General features: G+C 35.3%; 1 protein-coding gene across 1 annotated transcript in view; it reads left to right on the forward strand.

Moving 5' to 3' along the window:
- Positions 1-4,670: 4,670 nt before the first annotated feature.
- Positions 4,671-26,007, forward strand: part of LOC136036670 (serine protease nudel-like) — a gene marked incomplete in the record, with an annotated part of 142,155 nt that continues 120,818 nt past the window's right edge. Inside the window, 2 exon segments of the mRNA XM_065718978.1 lie at positions 4,671-4,821; positions 19,002-19,186. Coding sequence (XP_065575050.1) covers positions 4,781-4,821; positions 19,002-19,186 — 226 coding nt within the window.

Consider the following 26,007-nt stretch of genomic DNA (forward strand, 5'->3'; position numbering starts at 1 on the left):
GAAGAAAATATTTTTAAATTTAAAGTCTTGTTTAGCCAAATGTTCTATTTTTTCTTCACTTGAAAGGAATGGATTTAAAAGGTATTTAAACAATCCTAAAAATTTGCTAGGAATTGAATTAATAAATCTAAAATGAGATATAGTTAACTAAGCTATCACAACTAACAGACAACCCCATTCTGGGAGACGTGTAATACAACAAAAAATAATTTGGAGACATTTCTTTCTTCCCACGAAATAGATCACAACAGGTCTCAGCTAAATCCATGTCTGGGGAGTATCTATGTATACCAAATTTCCGGGGAATTTATTTAAGATCGATTTGTTACTAAAAAAGTTTACAATTTTAACATATCCATATTGATTTTTCTAAGATTACTTGAAAGAAATATAGAAATGATGAAGAATTTTTATCTTCGGCCTCCAGATAATCAAACAGTTCGTGGTTATGAACTGTAGTAAGGAGCGACCCGGCTCTATAGTAACCGAAACTCTACGAAACGGAATTTTGATACCAATAGTTACATCAAAAGAATCAAATTTTAATGCTGATTTTAAATATATATATATATATATATATATATATATATATATATATATATATATATATATATATATATATATATATATATATATATATATATATATATATATATATATATATATATATATATATATATATATATATATATATATATATATATATACATATATATATATATATATAATATATATATATATATATATATATATATATATATATATATATATATATATATATATATATATATATATATATATATATATATATATATATATATATATATATATATATATATATATATATATATATATATATATATATATTATATATATATATATATATATATATATATATATATATATATATATATATATATATATATATATATATATATATATATATATATATATATATATATATATATATATATATATATATATATATATATATATATATATATATATATATATATATATATATATATATATATATATATATATATATATATATATATATATATATATATATATATATATATATATATATATATATATAGGTTTCATCAAGTCATGTCTTACCCATAAAAAGTTACGAGTCTGAGAAAATTTGTCTTATTTTAGAAAATAAGGGGGACTCCTAAAAGCTATAGAATCTTAACGAAAATCACACCATCAGATTCAGCAGATCAGAGAACCCTACTGTAAAAGTTTCAATCTCCTATCAACAAAAATGTGGGATTTTGTTTATTTTTTTTGCCAGAAGACAGATCACGGATGCGTGTTTATTTGTTTGTTTTTTTTTCCCAGGGGTGACCGTATCCACCCAGTGGTCCTATAATGTTGTGAGAGGGCTCATTCTAACGGAAATTAAAAGTTCTAGTGTCCTTTTTAATTGACCAAAAAATTGGAGGGCACCTAGGCCCCCTCCCACGCACATTTTTTCCCAAAGTCGCCAGATCAAAATTTTGAAACAGCCCTTCTATTCATTTTAGTAAAAAACCTAGTAACTATTTTTTGGGGACGATTTAATCCCCAACATTCCCTGGGGGAGGGGCTGCAAGTTACAAACTTTGACCATTGTTTACATGTAGTAATGGTTATAATGAAGTGTACAGACGTTTTCAGGTGGACTTTTTCGCGTTGGGGTGGAAGTGGGTCGGGGAGGGGGTTGCGTGGGAGGATCTTTCATTGGAGGTATTTATCATGAGGGAAGAGAATTTCCATGAAGGGGGCGCAGAATTTTCTAGCATTATTTTAGAAAAATGAGAAAATAAAAAAAAAAATTTTCACCTGGAAGTAATGAGTAGCATTAAAACTTAAAACGAACATAAATGTTACGTGTATAAGGGGGTTCGTCTCCTCCGCAACACCTTGCTCTTAAAGCTTAAGTATTTTAATAATTTCAACTATTTATTCTACGGCCTTTGTGATTCAGGGGTCATTCTTAAAAGATTTGGGATAAAATTCAAGCTTTAGTGTAAAGAGGAAGGTATTGACGAGGGGGAAAACCTCCTCGTATACCTAATAAATATACACAAATATAGAAGTTTGTTACGTAAGTTAATTCGTAAGAGATGTATGCTTATTACCAACAAAAACGTTCGTAGACAAAATAAAAAATCTACTTGCATTTTTAAGTAACTAAAAATTGCTGGGCAACTAGCCCTCCTCCCCCACCCCTTTTTTTTATCAAAATCATTAGAAAAGCTATGAGATAGCCATTTAACGAAAAAAAATTAATATGGAAATTTCGTTTTAATTATTCATGTGCGGTGAACCAAAATCAAAACATACATTAATTCAAAAACGTTCAGATATTAAATATAAAAAAGCAAGTTTTTTTTAACCACAAGTAAGGAGTGACATTAGAACTTAAAACGAACAGAAATTACTCCGTATATGAAAGGGATTTTCCCCTCTGCAACACCACGCTCTTTATGCTAAAGTTTTTGTATTGCTTTAAAAAGTAGAGTTGTGACAGAGTCAAACTTTAGCGTAAAGAGCGAGGTGTTGCGGAGGGGACAACCCCTTTCATATACGGAATAATTTTTGGTCGTTTTAATGTCGCTTCTTAGTTGCAGCTAAAAAAACTTGTTTTCTTTATATTTAATTCTAACAAATTGACAAGGAATCCAACATCAAATAAGCCAGAAGCAATTTATGCCCGGGTTATATAATGGGATGTCACTTGTGGATAAAAAGAAAACTATGGACGACTCCAATGCCAACTATATATCCAATGCCTCGTTTGTAATTTTTTTTTAGTTTACAATAGTTTAGCTTTCAAACTTCAAACTGTTCGGGGTGGCATTTATAGAGACATATAACATATCCAAAACTACAAACACTGCAATTTTCTGACGAATCAGATGTAAAATCACAATTACAGTACATGCAGTTCTGAAAGAATTTAAAATGTAAATTGTATTTATTTATTTGTTGTTTTTTTCTCTTGTGTGTTAGTTAAAGGTTTCTTTAGATGATTTCGGTTTTTAGTATATCTTAAAAAGGCTCCCTGACGTGGAGTCGAAATATTAGTTTTTTTATTATTGACAGTTTTGCTTTGTTTTTGTTTTATTTTTATTGAGTTCCACTACTTTTTTTAAATTAAACCCGTTTTTCTCTCTTAATCGTTTGTAAATGGAAAAGCAGCGTAGTAAAACATTATTTATCCTTCAGATAAGTATAGAAAAATGTATGGCTGTGGAGGGGGGTATTAACCTCTCATCTTTCTATATCTAGACTAAGCCAGAAAAAGGGTATTCTGAGGCGATACCTCCCTTATTATTGCAGAAAAATGTTTCCTGCATTAGTTTAAACCTTCATTTAACTAACCTTGTCATCTTCATATTTAGTAAAATTATACAAAATGATGTGTCTGTGCATCAACCATTATGAAGGATATGCGGTGGATCTTCTTATATTTGGGGGGGGAGATACCCCAAAGAGTGCATTTAATGCTTAAATATACTAAATCTCATTGAAATTGCAGCCAAATATAGAAGATATTTTGAAGAAGGGGGTGATGGCATAAATTGATATCGAATCACTGTTGATTCTTGGGAGTATTTTTTGTGTACGCCTGTACTATTGGTGCTAAGAGTGGCGTGAGGGGGGTTTAGGAGCAGGAGTGAATCTTCAGTATTTTTATTGGGGGGGGGGGGCAAAAGGGTCCATATCCAGATAGTCAAAGAACATGAGATATATAATCATTTTTCTTCGCATTGTTGGGGGGGGGGGTGTAACTGCTCCCTTATCCCCCTTCCCAAACGACGCCCCTGGTTAGGAATTATCTGCTCTAAGCGTCTCGTTTTTGCTGACATCATCTGTTTACTGGATTGAAAATTGTCCCCTGCAAAAATATTGCTCTTGCTCTTAAAATTTGTATCGCCATTTTTTTGGCGTACGAAATCCCCCTCACCCCAAGGGCAGTTTATTTGGTGAGGATTGGGTAATTTACCCTTCCCCCCAATTATACAAAATAATGACATAGCGATTAAATTATAAAACACCCCAGTAAAAGCCTTGATTCCATAGCGGCTTTTACGATTGCCCCCTCCCCAAAATTTCAAATTTGACGATTCATGTTTTTCGCATGATTTGTAAATTGAATTGGATTCTTTTAATTTTGGTCTCCCCTCTAAGCTTTACACGCTCTCGCAAATCAATCCTTGTTTATCTGCCTGATAAAAATTCAATCAAAACACAAAAAAGTGCTTTTTTTAACCCGCGAAAAACCTGGTTCCAACCAAAAAGAAAAACTAGCAGTATTGTTTCTTTCTTTGTCTTTTTTCTCTGATTTTTATTTTATGGACTTAATTTATTTGAATCTTGAATACCACACGTAATATACATGTACATTAAAAAAAAATCTTCAAGTAGGTGCGCTCGAAATGAACCTTTTTCTCACTAAAACTTTTAGGACGGAAGAATTTGCGAATATTTTTTTAAGTGGTTAAAAGAACTCAGAAGGTAAGTGTTTGTCACAATTTACTCTTGCTAGTCATTTGAACACATCGGTGGCGGGGGATGGGGGGATTCCTCTTCTTGGTGTACATGTTTAAACATTCAGCAGTAAATAATCCAAATCAAGAAAATATTTCGTGGTGAAAAGTTACACTTCACACTCGACTGTCTATCCGATTCGTTTCTTTCATTTCAACAGTCTTTCATTAGATGTTGTGCGTGAATGAGATTTGATTACCTCAGCTTTATGGATATATTTTAGAATCCAATCATGGGAGGTGATTCAGATATTGAAACAACAACGTACTGGAGGTATTTCACATATTTATTATTATTTAATCTTATTATTATTGTACGTTTTTTTAGTTGTACTTTTTAAATCATATAATTATCTGTAATATATTATATGTTTTTTTTTGAATCTCCATATGATTCAGGTTATGTCGGCACATTATTGGCATAATTCCGTTCTTTTTAAAAACCGACATCTTTTTTTTTACGGAAGCCAAGTATAATCCGGAAGTCAATCCAGTATAATCCGGAAGCCAATCCGGTATAATCCGGAAGCCAATCCGGTATAAACCAAGATTTTTTGTTTCGAGAACGAAACATATTTAGAAAACAATTCTTACTTCATAACATGCAGAATAATTTTAGTGAATAGATTTCGACTGTAATTCCCTCATACTTTGCCTCAACCCCCCTAACGTGCAAATTAATAGCTCATATTATATAATTCCAGTGCATTTTACCATGCGCCATTCTTGTTTTAACTCGTTTACCCGTAAATTAAACAATCTGTGATAAAATAAAGAAACGGAAAAACACATGGGAAATATAAAGATTTTGGGCTGTATATTTGCACAATAGGGTGGGGGAGTTGAGGAGTAAAGTATAATGGATTTGCAGTCAAATATGTTAACTACAATTATTCTGCGTGTTATGAAGTAAGATTTTTTTTTCTTAACATGTTTCCTTTTCAATAGCCCCAATTCTAGGCTTTTACCCAACAGTCTTTCGAATTTTAATATAAAAGTAATTAATCAATAAATCTTGTGTATTGACTCCAACTATTTTACAGGTAATAAAAAGGGCACCCTTAGAAAAGAAGAGATGATCCGACGTTATCCCCTCCTACAAAGATTTAAGCAATTTGCAAAAAGTACCAATCTGAGTAAAAAAAAAAAAATAGTACAATTTTCTCGCCAACCCTTTGTTCATACTTGTGGTTTCTCCCCTTCGAAATAAATTTGCAGACACTCCCCTTAGAAAAATGATCGCGGATACGAGTGAATGGGGGTCAAAGAAAATTTGACTAAGCCATCAAAACCGATGTAAATTTGGATTTTTTTTTTCCGTTACTTAGATAGATAGAAGCTAAATACAACTGGATGCCTCTTTTTACGCTCTTTCCAAATATACTAATCACTTCCTTGCCAAATTTACTTTGAGCCCTTAAAAGGACCTTTTAAAGTGACCCTTTGTTCCTCATTACAGCATGGTTCCCAGGAATTCTAAAATCTGCCTTACTACAGTCGTAAATGCTTGCTTATCTCATTCCTAAAAGTGGTTTGGTACTTATGTATTATACCGTCAACACTCAAGAAGTAAAGCTAGGTTAATCCTAATGAAAAATGCCAAAACATGATGTACGTTCAAACTTCGTTTTTCAATAGTCTTCTTTTTTATCATTTTACGGCGAACGCTGATCAATCGAGGCGCAGAAAGAAAGAAGTCGTGATAATCTACAAAATATTATAAATATTTATGGTCGGGCTTTATATTTATCCATCAAGTAGGATGAAGGGTAAGCAAAGTAATGTAGATTCATTGTTTATACAATTAAGTACTTATTGAATTTTTAGAATTTTTGGTAACCATTTTCTAGTGGCAAATAATGAGGAACAAGATGTCACTTTAACGGTCCCTTATGGGCTCAATACAAAATTTGCGAAGGAGCTGATTAGTATATTCGGAAAGAGCGCAAAAACACGCATCTAATTGTGTGTTCTCCTTCTACCTAACTAAGTAATGAAAAAATTCCAAATATACAAATACTTTTCAATAAAAATTGGCAAAGATAGTAAAAAAGTGCTGTGTAATAACTTCAATAAAACAGACAATAAATAATTCACTTTATCTCAGCTCAAACAGGCCAACTATTTGATATTTGTCTCGTACCTGACTTAATACTCAAAATACTAGGAGGTTTTCATTTTGAAAACTTGATTATTCTTTTAGACCCACCATGGCATTCACACAATCGCAATTTTACGCAAAAAATAGTGGTATTCGTTCTTTTTGGCGATTATCGCACTTGTAATAAATTTTGTGATTGGTTTGACGATATTGCAAAGATTCCTTTTATCTTTAACTTGAACAAAAAGTCGAATGTTCAACCTACAGAGTGATACACGATTGAGTGATTTGCCGGTACGCAGGATTGTTTTCAGTAAAGTGTAAGTGACACTCTAATCTTTGGAGGTTAGGGTGCTTAAGCACTGCTCCTGTTCATGTTAATTTTATTCGTTTAAAGTTTGACTTAATTATTCATTTTAATTTCCTTTCATTTACTCATCTACAAATAAAAGGAAGTTCATTATTTATCTATAGCAGTAGCTGTTATCATTATGAATTTTGTGTCTATTCTCCCGAATTTTTTTGCGTTTTCGGGTGCACATTTTTTATAATAATTTCTGTTTGTTTTTCTATGATATTTCTGCTCGCATTAAGTTTTGAAAATGGATCTTTACTTCTCTTTTGAAGATAAGTTTAACTCGGAAAAAGTTTATTAAAAGTCAATTTTTCTTCATTTAGTTGAAGTTATCTTGCCATTGGTTGGTAGTAGGAATACTTGTAAAGCTTTTTTAGCTTTTCTATTTTGAAACTAAATTATGAATTGTAATTTAACGTTTGGACTCAATTTGAATATTAAGTTAAAATTTCCGATCGACGCTAATTCTGTGGTATAAAGTTTTAACAGTAGTTTTACTTTTGAAGTTCGGGTGAATGGGCAGGGGAATTATTAGTCATACGGATTGAAAATATGCGTAATTGTTGATCTTGTAAAGCACTTGAGTGCAGTCGTCCAGATTTACGGAAATTTTGTGGGGCGTGGTGGGAAAACTAATTTGTTCAAAACTGGATGGGACTAATTCATCATTTCTCCAGTTTTCTCCATAGCTATTATTATTATTATCAATTTTGTGGTATTCACCTGAATTTCTGTGCGTTTTCGGGTACCTTTCTTTTTAGCATAATTTATGTTTATATATATGACATTGTCTGTTTATACGTGACGGTTTTATATGATATTTCTGCTCACATTAGGTTTTAAGTGGATCTTTACTTCTTTTTTGAAGACTCCCCTTTTCGTGAAAAATGTATAAAACGTTAATTTCTCGTCGTTTTTAATTGACATTATTTTGCCATTGGTTGGTATTAGGAATGCTTGTAAGGCAATTTTTAGTTTCTTTCTGCTTTAGAATTAAAATTATGAATTAGAATTAGAATGAATTATTACAATTAGGTTTTAAAATTATTTAACGTTTGGACACAATTTGAATATTTAGTCGAAATCTCCGATCGACGCTAATTTTGTGCTATAAAATTTGAATAGTAGTTTTACTATTGCAATTTGGATAAATGGGGAGGGGATTAATAGTCTTATGAATTGAAAATTTGTGTAATTGTTGGTCATGTATAGGGCTTGAGAGTATTGGTTAAAAGTACTTTGAAATTCAACGGAGGGAGGGAAAATTGATTTTTGAAAATTCGAAGGGACTTATTAATCATTTCTAACTTTTTCATTCTAACTTTTTCAGTGGAAATGCTGAAGAGGGAATTTTTCAGGGAAAACATACCCAAAAAGGTATTTTTAGAAATATAACTAGGGAGAAAATTGAGGGGCTGCCTGCCTTTATCCTGACATCCATTCTGCAGACACCCTTGAACATACAGGTACCTTAATCAAGCATTTTGATTGAAAAACCCCTATGATTTTATTTTGTCTTAACTGTTTGCTTCTTAAAATAAATGTGTGTTAAGGGCATGTATCTAAAAGAGGCCTATTTTGTTGTTCTTAAAAAATGGACGATAAATAAAAGCTTAGTGTGGTCAGTTTTATTTTTCGTCATGGAAAGGCAGTGTAGTCTGCGAAATTACCTATATAAAAAATGTTCCCTTATTTTTATTTCTTAATTGAGGTTTCCTTTGTCTTGAAATTTGATTTCAGGTGTCCCTGGTGCCTAAAATTTTGAAGCAGGCTAGTGAAAAAAAAAGTTTTTGTGTCACGAATGATGCCACCGCTTTTTTCTTCCTAAATTTATTGTTGTCGTTCAGTTTCTCTTGATCCAACTTAACTTAAACTTAGCTTCACTTAAAGTTTGCACTCTGATAGGAAAAATACCATGTTTTGCCGATTTTTTTGGGTTTCATGGGTCGATACTACGCACTTTTTTTTAAACCATTTTCCCTCTTAGTTTGCTTTGTACCAGTATACATGCGCAGTAAGTTGATCGCCGATGAGAGATAAAACGATGAAAAAAATAAAGAAAAAAGGCTGATCTTAGGTGGCATTGGGCTTAGAAAGTTTTAAAACGTATTCAGAACAGCCATTTAGAGAGAACAATTGTTCATTTAAAGGTGATTCAGAAGCAAAAAAGGGCAATGCAGGTGATGCAAAAAAGATAATGCAGAAACAAATGTTTGGAATTTGGAAAAATGGCTTGAAACTCAAAACTGGTGGCAGGTCGAAATGAAAAGCGGGTCCTCGGAGTTGAAAACCTTTGAATGGATTTTTCGTCTTCCCAATCTTGAAAAACGCTTAAAATCGCGTGGGTATGAGTCATGTATCCCCTTGTTTCTTCTTCTTTTTCTACCAGGGCTAGCAGGCTATTGCAGAATCGCAGAGGGAAGTTTAATGACTCATTAAAAAGCTACTAATCTAATAGCTAAAGTGCCATATGGCATAAGAATGGCATTTTTTGTGCATTTTCTTTATTCTAAAGGCTAGGGTGTATAACAAGGGCCCATATTTTTTATGTCCCTTTTAAGAAAAACCTTAAATGGAGGTTTAAACCTCCCACATTTCCTCGGCCCCATAGCAGGTGGACAATTTTCTTCGTTAAAAAGAGTGAAATGCGAAATTGGATAACAACTTCCCAGTGATAGACATTTTTCACTCAAAATTGAAACTGGCATAGGAATGATAAAGGTTTTTAATGACAAAGGTTTTTTTTGTTAAGTTTTTACTTAACAATAAAACTCAACTACGAAATTACAGAGCTTACAAATCACGAAAAACAGCTCCAGTAGAGCAATGGAACTGAGTCTGCCTTATTCACCCCCCCCAGGAACCCCTTGCCCATAAAACTCCCCTCACATAGGGGATTCCCCTTTAAAAACTCCTTCCTTTTAAAGGGGAAATTTTTCCCAAATGTAAACTTGAAAACCTTAAGGAAAATTAAGACAAATAAAAAGAACGAATAAAAGTGTATAATTTCCATCAACTATTGTGAAGGAGGAGTAGAACCGGAATTAGATATTTTATCGGGGGGGGGGGGCAAATGTATATTTTTCCAACCCCTGCCGCACTATCAACACTGTAAATATTACAAGTCTTGCCCAAAAATGTTACAATTTAAGCTTGTTTTGCCGCCATCCGGACGTCAAAACAAGCCACCTGGGGAAAATCCCCCAGTCCTGAGGCCTTTACCCCTCCTAGGTCCAGCCCTAAAGGAGGGTGTATATTTCTTTAGGCGGGGTAAATTCCAAAAATAGCACATTTCATTGTCCAAATTGTCTAAATCTCCATGAGCCGTCAGATGAATCTAGGAAGGGTGTAAGGGGTGATAACAATTAATCTAGGGAATGGAGGAGAGAGGTAGAAATTGATGTCTAATTCCTCTTGATTTCAGTGAAAGTTTCTGGTATTCTTCTTTATTATGAAAGTACAGAGTAACATTGAACCGTAAAACAAGGATAATTTATTCTATCACCCACCACGTGGTAGTTGTAACTTCGAAGGATGCTCATTCGATCGAAAATTGAGAGTTCTAGTTTGTTTTTTTTTTAAAGTAAAACTGAATAAAGAGTAATCAACTCCTGCCCTGTAAGCATTTTTGATATCTGTTCCTTTTGTATTAGAACATCTGATCAACATTTCAAGGAGTGCTAGGTGTTTTGCCGCGCGGAAAATTCCCCAGATGAACCCTCCCCTTTGAAAAATTCCCCACCTCCAACCGTATAATCTTCCTCTGATAAAAATTCTCCCTGGTGGAAAATTCTCCCCCTTGGAAAACTCTCCCCCATTCCCACTAAAAACTCCTCCCCCATATGAAAAAACTGAGCAGCCACAGAGAAAGTACAAGATAGGTACTTCAAAATATAGATCAGATTGCCTAAGGGCCAATAAAATTACTAGATGTCTTGTTTTTAGTGAAAATAATTTAAAAAACTTCACTGAGCCAAAACTGAGCCAAAACTGAGCAGAAATAAATTCAAATAACATTCCAAGCGTAAATCTACCACAAATCACCATCAATAAATAAATGAAACTCAAAACGAACAGAAAATACAATCAACCAAGTCAAACCAAAAACATGCAAAATTAACATGAGTAGGGCTGAAAACCCCTATGCCTTCTCAGGACCAGAACATAATTTGCACTTTACTAAAAAAAAAACAAGCAAAAAAAATTACCTTGGATTGTCAGTTTAATACTGATATCTATTTCTTAAAGTTTTAATATTTTTTTATTTATTGAAGTAAAAAGTGAAAAAATTTTAAATATATTTTGTTTCGAGTAAAGGGAAAATTATGTTTTGGTTTTGATAAGGCATGGGGGCTGTCAGCCCTATTTTGACATTTTGTTCAGCGTAGTTGAAATGTCCATAAATTACGTCTTTAAGGATGACACCCCCATCCTCAATGTTTTGGTCTTGACAAGGCATGGGGGTTGTCAGCCCTATTTTGGCATTTTGTTCAGCGTAGTTGAAAGGTCCATAAATTATGTCTTTGAGGATGACATCCCCCCAGCCCTCAGGGTAAGGGTTGTAAGTTATATCCTTGGGGCACATAAGGTCTTTATAGAAAGGATGGTCGTATCAACTTTGGAAGGGGCTTATTGTACTTGTAATCGGAAGGTCTAGTGTCCATCTTAAGATTCGGTGATCGGACGGTAGATACCACCCCCCCCCCCATTCTGGTTTTAGACCAGGGCATTTCGTACAGAAGGAGTTGTCGTAGAAACTCCAAAAGGGGCTCATTTGATTGGAAATTGAAAGGACTACTGTAATTATTAGTAGTCGAAAGTGATTGGAAGGCAACCTGTCCTTTCCCCCTCCTACGCCCATCATTTTCTCAAATGCTTCCAATCCAAATTTTAGAATAGTCATTTTGTCAACAAAATTTATTTGGGTGTTTTTGGGGAATGATGGGCGTGGGGTGGGGTGCGGGGGCTGGCTTCCCTCCAATCACTTTAGGCTATGAAAAAGAGCACTAGCTCTTTCGATTTCCAATCACGAAATTTCCAATCACGACAGCTCATTCTACACAAAGTGCCCAGATCTGAAAAAAGCACTAATAATAATATATTGTGCACACATCGCTCTTTACTCAGGCAACGCTCTTGCGCTGCCTATGATAGAGTTCAAACATGCATACCTTTCTCAATAGTATACTATATGTAAGCAATGAACGAATTGAATAACTTGAAGGCCTTAACCCGAGGACTGTGGGGAGGGTGACATCCCTAAAGATATAATTACTGGACCTTTCAATAATTCTGAACAAAATAATTCTCTCAGAACTTGGATTTGATGGCTTATGGGGAATTATAGCATTGTCAGGGAGGGTTGGTTGCCTTCCGTTCAATTTTGACTCTTAAAAGGGCACTAGATCTTCCGACTTCGAATCAAATGAGTCCCATCCAATCCAAAGCTTATACGACCATCAGTTCCTTTAAAACCCTGTATGCCCGGAGCATAAATTGTAACTCTTGCCCTTGAGCTCTAGAGGATCATGTCCACCCTGACACCCTGAAGTTAATGCTATATGCTCTTCGGTTTTGTGAACAAAATACCTCTCAAAATTTCGATTGGATGCGTTTGATGAAAAGAGGGCGTCAAGGAAGAGGGGTGGAGGCTAGTTTCTCTCCATCAACTTTGAAATTTAAAAGGGAACTAGAAATATAAATTTCCAATCAAATGAGTTTCCTCTAAAGTTCTGACAACCACCCCATCCATAAAAAGCTTATATGCCCTCGGGGTGTAACTTACAACCCTTATCCCCAGAATCTGGGGAGGGTGTTCCACCACCAAATGCATTTTTATGTGATATGTGGACTATTTTTGAACAAATCGCTCTCTCAAAATGGCCATCGGATGCATTTGGGAAAATAGACTGTAAAAGGTGAGTGAGCTAGTTGCCTTCCAATCATTTCGACTCTTAAAAAGGGCACTATAATTTCTGATTTCCGATTTGATGGGCCCTCTCCCGAATTTATGCATCATCCTTTCTATTTAAACCTTATACGCCCCTGGGGCATAAGTTATAATCCTTTCCCTCGGGGCTGTGGGGGTTGTAATATTCTAATACACAGTTATTGGACATTTCAAATATGCCGAAGAAAATGGCTCAAATCTCAAAACTTCCATTGGATGGGCTTGGGAGAATGATGGATGTTGGGGGTAGGAGCTCTCCGATCATTCGAAAGAGCTGTCGTGGAAACTTAGAAAAGAGCTCATTCAATTAAACATTGAAAGGGCTAGTGTCTTTTTTAATAATCGGATGTGATTGGTGGACAACTAACCCTGTGCCAAGCCCACCATTTCCCCAAACAAATTCAAATTTTGTTAGATAACCATTTCGTTCAACGTTGTTGCAAGACCTGGATAGGAAGACCCCCCCCCCTCACACACACACAGCCATCAGGGCAAGGGTTCTATATTATGCCCTGGAGCATTTAAGGTAATTATAGAAAAGGTAATCGTTAAATTTTCGGAGGGGATTCATTGGATTGGAAGTCAGATGTTTAAGTTTGCTTTTTGAGATTCAGGGTGATCAGAGGGTGGATAACCCTCCCCTCCCCACATACACACATACTTTGTATTTTTCCAGAATGCATCTGGTACAAATTTTGAGAAACCATTCGTTGTCGTAGAAACTTCGAAAAGAGCTCATTCGATTGAAACTGAAAGGGCTAGTGCTCTTTTAATAGTCAAAAGTGATTGGAGGGCAACTAACCCCCTCCCACACCCACCATTTCCTAAACAAATCCGATCAAAATTTCGAGATAGCCATTTTGTTCAACGTAATTTAAAAGGTCCAGAAATTATATCTTTGAGGATGGCAATCCCCGCAGGGCCCTTAGGGCAAGGGTTATAAGTTATACCCTGGGGGCATATAAAGTATATATAGAAAGGGTGATAGCAAAGTTTCTGGAATGGGCTAATTTGATTAGAAATCAGATGTTCTAGTGCTATTTGTAAGATTCAGATTGATCAGAGAGCGGATACTCCCCCTCACACCTCGGATTTTCCCAAAATGCATCTGATAGAAATTTTTAGATGACCGCTTGTTGTCGTCGAAACTTCAAAAAGAGCTCATTCGATTGGAAATTGAAAGAGCTATTGCTCTTTTTTATGATCGGTATTGATTGCAGAGCAACTAACCCTCCTCCCAAGCCCATCATTTCCTCAAACATATCCAATCAACATTTCCAGATTGCCATTTTGTTCAACATTGTTGATCCAGAAATTGTGTCTTTGAGGATGAAAACCTCCTTACAGCCCTCGGGCCAAGGGTTGTAGGTTGTGTCATGGGGGCATATAAGGTACATATAGAAAGAGTGATCGTATAAACTTCGTAAGCTGATAATTGAATTGGTAATTAAAAGTTCTGGTGCTTTTTTTAAAGATTCAGAGTGATTGGAGGGTGGATAGCCTCCCCCCCACACCTCATGTTTTCCAGAAATGTATCTAGTTGAAATTTTAAGATTGCCATTTGTTGTCTTAGAAACTTTAAAAAGAGCTCATTCGATTGAAAATTGAAAGGGCCAGAGCCCTTTTTCATAGTCGAAAGTGATTGGAGGGCAACTAAACCACCTCCTACGCCCACCATTTCCCCAAGGACAACCAAAAAAAAAGTTGAGATGGCTATTTTGTTCAACGTAATTGAAAGGTCCAGAAATTATGTCTCTGAGAATGATAGCTCCCCCCCCCGTCTATAACCTCAGGATAAGTTTTAAGTTTTGCCCCGGGGGCATGTAATGTATAACATAAAGAGTGATCGTATAAACTTCGGAGGGGGCTGTTGGATTTCAAATCAGATTTTCCAGTGCCCTTTTTAAGATTAAGAGTAATTGGAGGGCGGATAACCCTCACCCCTCCAAACCTCGTATTTTCCCGAAATGTATCTGATAGAATTTTGAGATAGTTATTTTTTGTCGTAGACACTTCGATAAAGGCTCATTCGATTGGAAATTGAAAGGGCTAGTGACCTTTTTATTAGTTAAAAGTGATTAGAAGCTAGAAGTGATTAGTTAAAAGTGATTAGAGGGCAGCAAGCCCCTCCTCCCCCACATCAACTCCCAAAACACATGTAATAAAAATTTTGAGATTACCAATATGTTCGGTGTAGATAGAAGATCTGGAAATAATGTCTTTGACAATCCTCATACCTTCTCAAAATTAGAACATAATTTTCACTTTATTGAAAAAACTGGCTGTGGCTTGTCAGAAATATACTGATATATTCCTTAAAGTTCTAATACTTTTAATTTATTAAAGATGAAAAAATTGAAACATTTCAAATGCATTTTTTAATTAGATCATACAATAAGTAGCTGATTCCAACTCAAAACATTCAAAAATTAACACGATTAGGGCTGACAACTCCAAAGCCTTCTCAAGACCAGAACATAATTTGCGCCTTATTGAAAACAAAATATATTTTGAATGTTTTCACTTTGTTTTTACTCCTTTAAAATGTTTTCACAAGATATATGAAGGAGGAAGTCCTCCCGGTTGCACTTTAATTACAGCACGGATGTCCGTTGCTCTTTTTAAGAGTGACAAAATATTTGAGGGCAAGCAGCCCTTCTCTCAAGCCTATTCATTTTCCAAACGCATCCAGTCAAAATTTTGAGAGAGCCGCTTTATTCAGCATAGTAGAACGGTGCAGCAACTATGTCTTTAGGACTGTTAGAAATGTCAACCCCCCCCACCACAGTTATGCAGTTGGACCATGCTTTAAAACCAAATATTACTTTAAAAATAAATCAAAAGACATTGTGTTAAATGAATGCCACTAAGACACATCAGTATATCGAGAACGACTGGGGTTACGAAGTTGAAACCTTTGGGGACTACTATTACTACTTCTGCTCTTACGGTTTAAGTAAATTAAAAGAGTGTAAGTGTATCCAGGTTTTCAAAGAGCATAGATAGGATATTTTGGGATTGACATTACGCTTTATTTTTCAGGTCGACTTCAGAAGCTATGCAATTATATTAAAAAAAAATACTATTTGTGTCAGGATTAAAAATTGTTGAAAAAGTTTCTCCAACATACAAATAGCAACCCATACTATGGATTCTTATAGAAGAAAACTAAAAAAAATATATACAATATATGTCAATAAAAACCGAACAGAAATTAATTAAAAAAAATTTTCCACACCACAAGTTTCTTAAAGAAAGGTAAAGAGCTCCACTAAGCCAAGAATGAGCAAAGATAAAGTCAAAAAATCTTCCAAGCGTAAAATTACCACAAATCACTATCAATAAATAAATGAAACTAAAAACGAACAGAAATTACAATAAATAGCCGAATCAAATTCAAAACGAGCAATAATTGACATGAGTAGGGCTAATAACCCCCATGTCTTCTCAAGACCAGAACACAATCTGCGCTTTACAGAAGAAAAACAAATGACCCTGGATTTTCAGTTAAATTTACATATACTGTCAAACACCTCTCCGAGAAATGAGCCACAAAAACTTGTTCCTGATCAGTTCGAAACTTTGAGCCTGAAGTCCTCTAGCCGTGTTCCAGCTTATTACCCCCGTGGGAAATCCCTCCGTAAAATTCTCCCAAAATGTAAAATTAAGCAGCCACAAGTGAAATTAATGGTATTAAAAAAACGAATAAAAATGTATAATTGTACATCAGTAATCATATGTGAGTAGTGATGGGTCATCGTCTAGGCGGGGGGACGCCAGAGGCGTAAAACAGTACATTCAATGCAAAAAAGTCCTAAATCTGCATGAACCCTCAGATAAAAATATGATGAGGTATGGGGGAGGGTTAAAAATTGATCTCTCATCTCTCTTCATTCAGAAAAAAAAACCTGAATAAGAGTGCTTCAGGGTGATACCTCCCTTCTTATTGGATAAAAATGTTTCTAACCTTTATTCTAAAGCTTAATGTGGTCAAACTAATTTGCTTCATATTCCAAAAATTATGTGCAATGATGTGTCAGTGTGCATCAGCTCTTATGAAAGAGGGGCTTTGTGTCATTCTGTATTTTTGTTTGGGAGGTGGGGGTGCAGAGGACTCAAAGAGTGCATTTTAATGTCAAAAACATCCTAGCTCTCATTGAGCCTTCAGATTGTAACTTATTATATTTTTATTGTCCATGCGTAGTTGACATTTTTTTCAAAATTTTTAGGGTTCGAAATTGCAAATTGTTCCTAAGTAGTGGGCGCTTGTGATATGCAAGTATAGTTGCGTAAAAGCAAATTTTTGTAACCTCCTATAATTATCATCTGGATTAAATTTGAATAATCCTGAAATATCGAAGTAGAAATCCAGCACGTTGTCAAAACCGCAAAATGAAATTATAAACTATATTGAACATAACTTAGTAGTAATTGTTGATTAAGAGATGATTTGGCGACTTTATTTTCATAAGGAAATAAACCCCAACTAAAATCTTTAGACCAAAATCTCAGTGTTATTTTAACAAAATCTGATAAGTCAACACTAATCAGTGCTGTGACCGCTTCGGAATACCATCAGGCATAGGAGCAACGCATTGAACAAGGATTTCTTAAAGATCGGTCACCTTGCTCCATCCTTTCAAGACCCCACATACCTTGGTCAAATACTCTAATAATGCCAAAATCATTCCCGAGTCAAGACCTCTACATCGTCCGAGTCTTGTCAAAATCAACAGCCGTTTGGTTACAGCGATTCCACGTCGGAAGTCCAAGCAATGTGACCCACCGTCAGTCTAAAGAGGTTTTAAACGTACGATTACTTGTCCTATTCAGAGCAGACAAGCTACTGACAATGTTGCGACAAGATGGGAAAGTAATCCTAAGAAATCTGATTAAACAACACTGGTCAGTGCTGTGGCCGCTTCGAAATGCCATCAGGCACAACATCATCGCATTGAACCAACTAGATTTCCTTAAAATCGGCCACCGTCCAGCATCCTTTCAAGACCCCACATGCATTGGTCAATCACTCTAGTAATGCCAACATAATTCCCGAGTCAAGGAATCCACATCATTTGAGACTCTCCAAGCTCAACAGAAGTTCGATTACAGTGATTTCACGTGGGAAGTCTAAGCCTTGTGACCTACCGTCAGTCTTAAGAGGTTTTAAACGGTATGATTAATTAATTTGAGCAGGACAGACAAATTATTGACAATGTTGCGACTAGACGGGGAAGGAATGAATCGGTCTGGTCCTGGCTTCGAAGTATAAATAAAAATAGTAATCCAAACAATATGAGAAAACATTGAGAAAAGAGGCCAATGTATAGCTAGAGTAGGGATAGTTGAACGTAAGGGCAAGGAACTCCGGTATGAGGTCCATACGTTCACAAAAAACTTTTTCTCTTTGTAAATAACGATGAAGTCCGAAAATTTTGGCTTCACATCTGGGAAGCCTTTATCAACGGGTCAAAAGCTTATGCAAAAAATAAGAAGAAAAACTTTTTATTCTTGTATTTCTTCCCGTTCCTTTCCTGCTGACAAAGGATTCCCGAAATGAAGCCGAAATTTTTGAACCTTCGTTATTATTTGACTCCATCATAGTAAAGTGGATTGATGCTCTGCTGGGCAGCATGGGGTGTAGGGATTGTAGTCCCCACTGCATGGGGTGTAGCCCCCTCTAGCATGGGGTGCATTGGGATGGGGTGTGGTCCCCTCTGCAGCAAGGCTGGTGGCAGATTTACTGCTTGTCACTGTAAAAAAAGACCAGAAAAGAAAGAAAAGAAAAAAAGACAAAAAGAAAAAAAAAGAAAAAAGAAAGAAAAGAAAAAAAAGACAAAAAAAAGAAGCTTTGATTTGACGCCCTACAGTGCCAAATCCCTATGGGTTCTGATGCATCTTTTTTTTTATTATTGTTTGAATGCTTTTTTTATAGTCGATGTCTCATTAAAAGTTTTACCAGTTTCTCAATATCTTTATTTTTTCTAAATTATATTTATACATATATACATGTGTGTATGTATATGTATTTGTGTGTCTATTTTATAGTGCTGAGCCTGTTGATACTCACATTGACGATAAAAGGAAAAGGCATAATAGACCACCAAGGCAAGATGAAATTGAAAGTGCCAACGAGTCACCTTTTCACAGCAATATTCTGATGCAACTTTCTGGAGGAACCGAAATGCCAGTGAATTGCAAGGATCATCCCGATGATACCGTGCCTAAAGTTTGTAAGTAAAATTTGTTTGATCCTGCTTTTTTGAAAAAAAAATGGCATGTGCTTCTTAGAGGGGCACAACTTGACCGTAACAAAAGGAGGTGGGCTCTAGGCCTGGACCCGTCAAAACCTAACCTAACCTGAAGACAGAAATCCCGTTGAAAGGTCTTGCTTACTTTTACACGAACAATGACGCCTTTGTGTTAAATTTGTGGGTACTTCTCATTCAGACTATCAAATAAGGTATGTTTTCTATTGTTGCCCCTCTCCCAAAGTTTGTATTAGTGTTTGTCTCCCGAAAAATTCCTGGGTATCTGCCTGGAGCCAGCCTTTTTTTTGCTAATTCAAATGCTTTGTGGAAATATGCTAAAATCATCAATAACACTTTTAAAGATTCATCAAAACATATTTACCCAAAAATTTCAAATATCGGAAGTAAGAATGGGCTGATTGTCAAACCTTCTAGGGTTTGTGCCTGATTCAACGTCTATGAGGGGATGGGGCTCTAAATTTTTGTCGTCATGAAATTACTTAAAACTGGTCATGTGAATAAAATTTAAGCGGTAGGAAAAGCTCGTGATCTCTTTGAGCCTTTTTGGAGTTGCTTGTGCGTTAACAAGATAAAGGGTGATATATTTTGTAGGTGTAATCAGGCACGTAAATTTTTATGGGGTAGAGGTAATCCCCCCAAGACCTCATTTGGTTTCTCCAACTTCATAGTCGAGCAATTTTGTGCATGAATGTTCAGCACTGTTGGTCACCGAGTTGACCTCTGAGTCAGAACTACCCTTTTCAAAATCTTATTTACTGGATGTGAAGACAGAAATCCCGTTGAAAGGTCATGCTTACTTTTACACGAACAATGATGCCTTTGTTACCATCTCGAGGCCTTTGAAATTGCCTTAACCTTCCGTATTTCAACTGCTTCAAATGAAAGACTTGTTTCAATACTTAAGAAGGTTAAAAGATATAACTTATGACTGATAATTTATTATCTTTTTTTACGTAATTTGTTTGTGTATCTGAATTGTCAAAAACTAATTTTGATATATTAATAAATATTCACAAAGCACAATTTAGCCACTATTTACTGATTAGAATAATTTACTGATTTTTGGATACCTACTGCCAATTTTGACTGGTTGAGGAGACATGAAATTCCCCTACCCCAGAATTTTTCTGAATTTACATCACTTGGTGCAATATCAACATATATTCAAGGTTGCAACATGATTGGCGCTCAGTATGGCTTCAGTCCTGTAGAAGGCCAAAATTATGCAGAATTTCAATTCATTTATTTGAATACTAGTCCTCCTACCCACCAATCTGAATTTTTACAGCACAACTATAATTAAAATTAGTTGCAAATTTTCTTCCAAAATGTAAATATCAAGCCTAAATGTGAAATCATTTGTAGAGAAACAAATTATACAAATGTTACCTTTGCTGCCAAACAAAAGTAATTTCAATTGAAGGCGAACAGAAAATAATTTAGTAAACTTTTTTCCGAAAAAGAAGTTTTTCTAAGAAAAGCGAATAGTTGCAGTAAACCCAAAAAATTGATTAGATTTGTTTGGGATATTAATGGATTGGGAAGACAGCTGATTGCTCTCCAGTCACTGTTGACTCTTCAAACAGGACACTAGAACTTTTAATTTCCAATAAGACTAGCTCTCATAAAAGTTTTTATGTGATTGCTACCGATGTTAGCGCTTTACTGCCTATTATATTGCTTATATTAACTTTTGAAAACGTGCAGGCATGAAGTTTTTTCGTTTAATGGAAAATTCCCCTAAACGTTCTCTAACTGTTTCACCTTAATACCCTTATCATCATTAGTTCCAGCAATCGTAGTAGTAGCATTAATAGTATACACTTACTGCCTTCCAGCTGGTTCAAAATCCGCCTCAACTTGGCCAGAAAGGTCCAACTTGTAATGTAAGCCGTTCTGGAGACATTGCTTTGTCACCCTTTTGACAATCGACATAGTTCATTTTGATTTAGCTCAACATCCGTTTAAATGTTCGTTGAAGGCTTCACCTCAGTACCCTTAGCTTGCGCAATATCAATATTTGTAGCAGTAGTAGTAGCATTAATAGCAGCTTGTACATAGCACCTTTGATTTTCTTCAAAATGCACTTCAACACACTCTGAAAGTTTCAACTTCACGACACTCACCGTCCCTGAACCATTGCTGAATTGGTGGTACGTCCTCTTGACAACCTGTGTGTGCATAGTATTTTTCTACTTAGTACAATACTGTTTCAATAATCCCCAAATTTTCGCCCTAATAATCGTAGCTTTAGTTGTAGTAGTAGTAATACCAGTGGCAACAGTAGTAGCAGTAGCAGTAAGATCAATAGGGGTAGGCGTAGATTTATTAGCAGTAGTACTAGTAGCAGTATTAATAATAACAGCAGTAGCAGCAGTTGTAGTATGAGTAGAAGCAGTTTCATTAAAATGTTAGTTTTGTCTTTTAGTTTGCTCAACATCCTCCACAACAAGCCCTGCAGTTTTCAAATTCACTCCCCAAACCGTTCCTCAAATATTGCTGATAAGGTCATTTAACAACGTGCATACAAATGGCGTGTTGCGATTCAATTCACCTTCCCCCTCAATATTTCCTGAAAGTTTACCTTCATGCCCTTAGGCTAAGTTGTAATAGTAGCCCATATTAGTAGTATTAGTGTCAGTTGTAGTATTATCAGTAATAGCACTGGTACTATTAGCAGCAGTAATGTTAATATATTGCCTTTTGGTTAGTTGAACCCATCAATCCCTGGAAGTTTCAACTAAATATAAGTAGCCGTTGCTATGACATTACCGATACGCCCTTGATAGGATGTATATTCTGTTGGGCTGTATAGGCTGTAAATTTTCAGATATTGCTTCGGCTATTGCTTCGCCACCCTTTTGACAATCTACATGCTCATAGTTCGTTTTGATTTAGCTCAACATTCACCTAAATATTCGTTGAAATCTTCACCCCAATACCCTTAGGTTGCGAAATATCAATATTTGTAGTAGCAGTAGCAGCATTAATAGCAGCCTGCACAGAGCACCTTTGATTTTCTTTAAGATGCACTCATACACACGCTGAAAGTCTTACTCCCTGCAAAAGCTTGAATATTTAGTGAATATTAAATGGTTTACATAGGTGACACTTTTCGATACTTTTTGTTGCTATTTATGAACATGGTAGTCGTTGTTGGCTCAAATTTGATTTTAAGCCCTTTACAGACCCTCAAAAATGACACCTTTTAGATACAGCTTATTTACTTCTGTTAGTCTCACCCTTGTTAAAACCGGTTTACCCATAAATTGAAATGACAGTGACAAATTCGGGAATTAATAAACGCGTGGGAAACATATAGGCCTAATATGCGCTATATATTCGGGTAAGGATAGGTTAGAATTGAATTCGTGCCAAAAACAATTATTATGTTCAGAAAGGAAGAACACAAAGGAGGTATCGAGTGGTGTCTTCGCTTTACTCGTGAGTCATTTGTGTGAATTCTTCCAAATTTACCGAATATTTTCTAAAGGATATTTATAGCATTAGCCTGACAAAATAGATGTCTCTGGTGTATTAAAAACTGATTGCTCCAGCTCTGAAACAGCGGTCCATTTAGCGCAATATCCCCTTACAATAGATCCTTCAGGTCATCTTATTCAAGCCTCTTCTTCTTTTATAATTCAATAGATGTACTGCAGTTTCGCTTCTTTTGTAAGATCCAATCTTATAAGATACCTTTGACTGCTTCAAAGTTGTGTTCCTTGACGTCTTGCTGATGTTCTTGCTCTTGTGTTCACTGACAAGAGAACTGTAACATGGGTTCTTTGAATTGAAGAGATTTTCCAGTAATCCTCTTAGGCTTTTCTTTGTTTTGTTAAACTATTTCTTTGCGATAAGGGAAACTTTCATTGATCTTCAAGTGTCTTGCTTTCAAAATGTTTGTTGGAAGTTGCTTTGATGAAGTTGTTGGTCTTATTTTTGTCTTCTTTTCTGTGTCCGTGTTTTTCTTTTTCTTGTTTTCATTTTTGTTTTGTTTTCTATTTCCGTGCCTTGAAAACTAGTTGTCTAGGTTCGCCTTTTTTCATGAACCATAAAACAGAAGTGAAACACTTTTATGTGAGTGAGAGAGAGAGAGACCGAGAAAGAGACACTTTTATCTATATATATATAAAAATAAGTTGTTTGTTTGTGTGTCTGTCGACTGACGTCATGTTTGTGTGTCGACTGGTGTCATGTTTGTAGACTGACGTCATTATAATGATTGAGCTGTATGTCGTCATGAAGTTGTTTGTCGACTGACGTCATGTTTGTCGACTGACGAAATTACAGACCGGGACACCGGGACACAAATGACGACCGGGACACTCAAGGAGAAATTACAGACTGGGACACCGGGGCACAAATAACGACCGGGACATAGGGAATATAAATGACGACCGGGACACAGGGACACAACTACAACGGGGACGCCGGGGGGCACAGGGGGAATATATAAATGACGACCGGGACACAAAGAATGTTCAATTAGCAATCACCATCAACAAAGCTCAAGGGCAATCATTATAATAATGAGGTATAGATCTGATACGGATTGTTTGGACAATTATATGTTGCATGTTCAAGAGTCGGCAAACCTGACAATCTATTTATATGCACAGACAATGGGACAGCGAAGAATGTTGTATGTTCGTAAGTTTTACAAACATATATATATATATATATATATATATATATATATATATATATATATATATATATATATATATATATATATATATATATATATATATATATATATATATATATATATATCTATATTCACAGGTGGGACACAGAGACACAACTACAATGGCGCGTAACTAATATGGCGCGAAAAAAGCTAAAAAAAGAAAAAAACCTAAAAAGAAAAAAAATTTAAAAAAAGGAAAAAATAAAAAAGGTAAAAAACTAAAAAGAAAAAAACACCGGGACACAAATGACGACCGAAAAACAGGGAATATAAATGACGACCGGGACACAACTACAACGGGGATGTCAGGGAACACAGGGGGATATATAAATGACGACGGGGACACGCAATGGGATAGCGAAGAATGTTGTATATTCGCAAGTTTTACATAGTTAAAAACATATATATATATATATATATATATATATATATATATATATATATATATATATATATATATCACAGGTGGGACACAGGGACACAACTACAATGGCGCGTAACTAATATGGCGCGTAACAACTTACGCGCGCGGGGGGGGGCTTGGGGGGCGCTAAGCGCCCCCACCAACTAGGTGTTGGGGTGGCGATAAGCGCCATCCCAACAGCTAGTTATACATATCATCAACATACAAGAGAACCACATCAGTCACTTTAGAAAGTCAAAAAAATTGTTAGTAGTGGCTGATAAATATTCAATGAACAACAATACCGACAACATTAACAAAAAAAAATGAAATGAAATGAGACAAAAAGTGGGAAAAGAAAACAAAAGGAAAATAAAAAAGAGAGAGAGAAAAGAAAAAAATCCTACTTAAAAAACAAGACAATAAGCCATCCCATTTAAATTATTACTTAATCCTTTCCCAGAAGGTGGTTCTTCAGTCTACTCTTAAACTGGGTAACGTTTTCTGATGACCTTATACTCGTTGGTAAAGAATTCTATACTACTGGTCCAGCTAACTTAAACAGTGAACAGTAAAACAGTAAAATTCCTAACCTTAGAAGTAGTTGCATTAGAATTAGTACCTGCAGTACTAGTAGTCGTAACTGCAGTAGCAGTAGTATTAATAGCAAAAGTAGCTTGTATATGTTGCCTTTTGATCAGCTGAGCCCCCCTCCCCCTCTCATGATACCCTGGAAGTTTCGTCTTGAGGCGGTAAAAATTCTAAAAATATTGCTGATTCACCATTTTAACCTCCTTTTGACGCTCTTTTCATTTTAATACCCGTAGCCTCACAAGTTGTTCCAATTAAAGTAGTGGTTTGGTTAGTTTGGTAGTAGTAGTAGTAGCAGCAGCAGAAAAGTAACAGTGGTAGTAGTATTAGTCGCTTCATGTACATATTACTTTTTGGTCAATTGATCTTTGCCTTTAAGCATTTTATGAAATTTTCAACTTAAAACCCGAATCCATTCTTGAGATACGCCCTCTTGACAATCTGCATGCATATAGTGTGATCTGATTTATTTCTAATGGCCCATCAATATTCTGTCAAATTTTTACCGTTAATAGTACTAGCATCGTAGTAATAGTGGTAGTAGTGGGAGCAGTAGTAGCAGTACTAGTGTTCTATTAGTAAATATGTGACAGAAAAAGAGATGAAATTCATATTTGAAGAAAAAAGATGCGTTGAAGAACCTTAAGAATTTAATAGCTTGAAGGAAAATAGATTTTAACTAATCTATAGAGGCGTCTTTGTGCTTAAGAAAGTGGGGTTAAATTCCACTTTGGTAAAACTTAGAACATATCGTCTTATGGATGCCAAAATGAGATACTAAAGTGGACTATACTTCAGTGAAATTTGTCTTTGGTAAAAGTTGACTGAAAAACAATGCAAAACCCATTCACTGTTATGATTAATGTCATTAACGTTATAATTACAAACCTTTGCAGCGTTAATAAGGCCAACGTGATGTTGAATATTCGTCCTTCAATATTTTTTCTTCAAAAGTTTTACAATAAACTTATTACTAATAAAATTAGCCGAAATGACACTCACCACTCCTAAATCAGCTTCAAATAATAGTTCTTCCTCAGTCGGCAGTTACTTTTTAAATTTATTTTGAAATCGGTTACTATTGGCTCGAGATTT

The sequence above is a fragment of the Artemia franciscana genome, chromosome 15 (assembly GCF_032884065.1).
Source record: "Artemia franciscana chromosome 15, ASM3288406v1, whole genome shotgun sequence".
Classification (NCBI taxonomy): Eukaryota; Metazoa; Arthropoda; class Branchiopoda; order Anostraca; family Artemiidae; genus Artemia; species Artemia franciscana.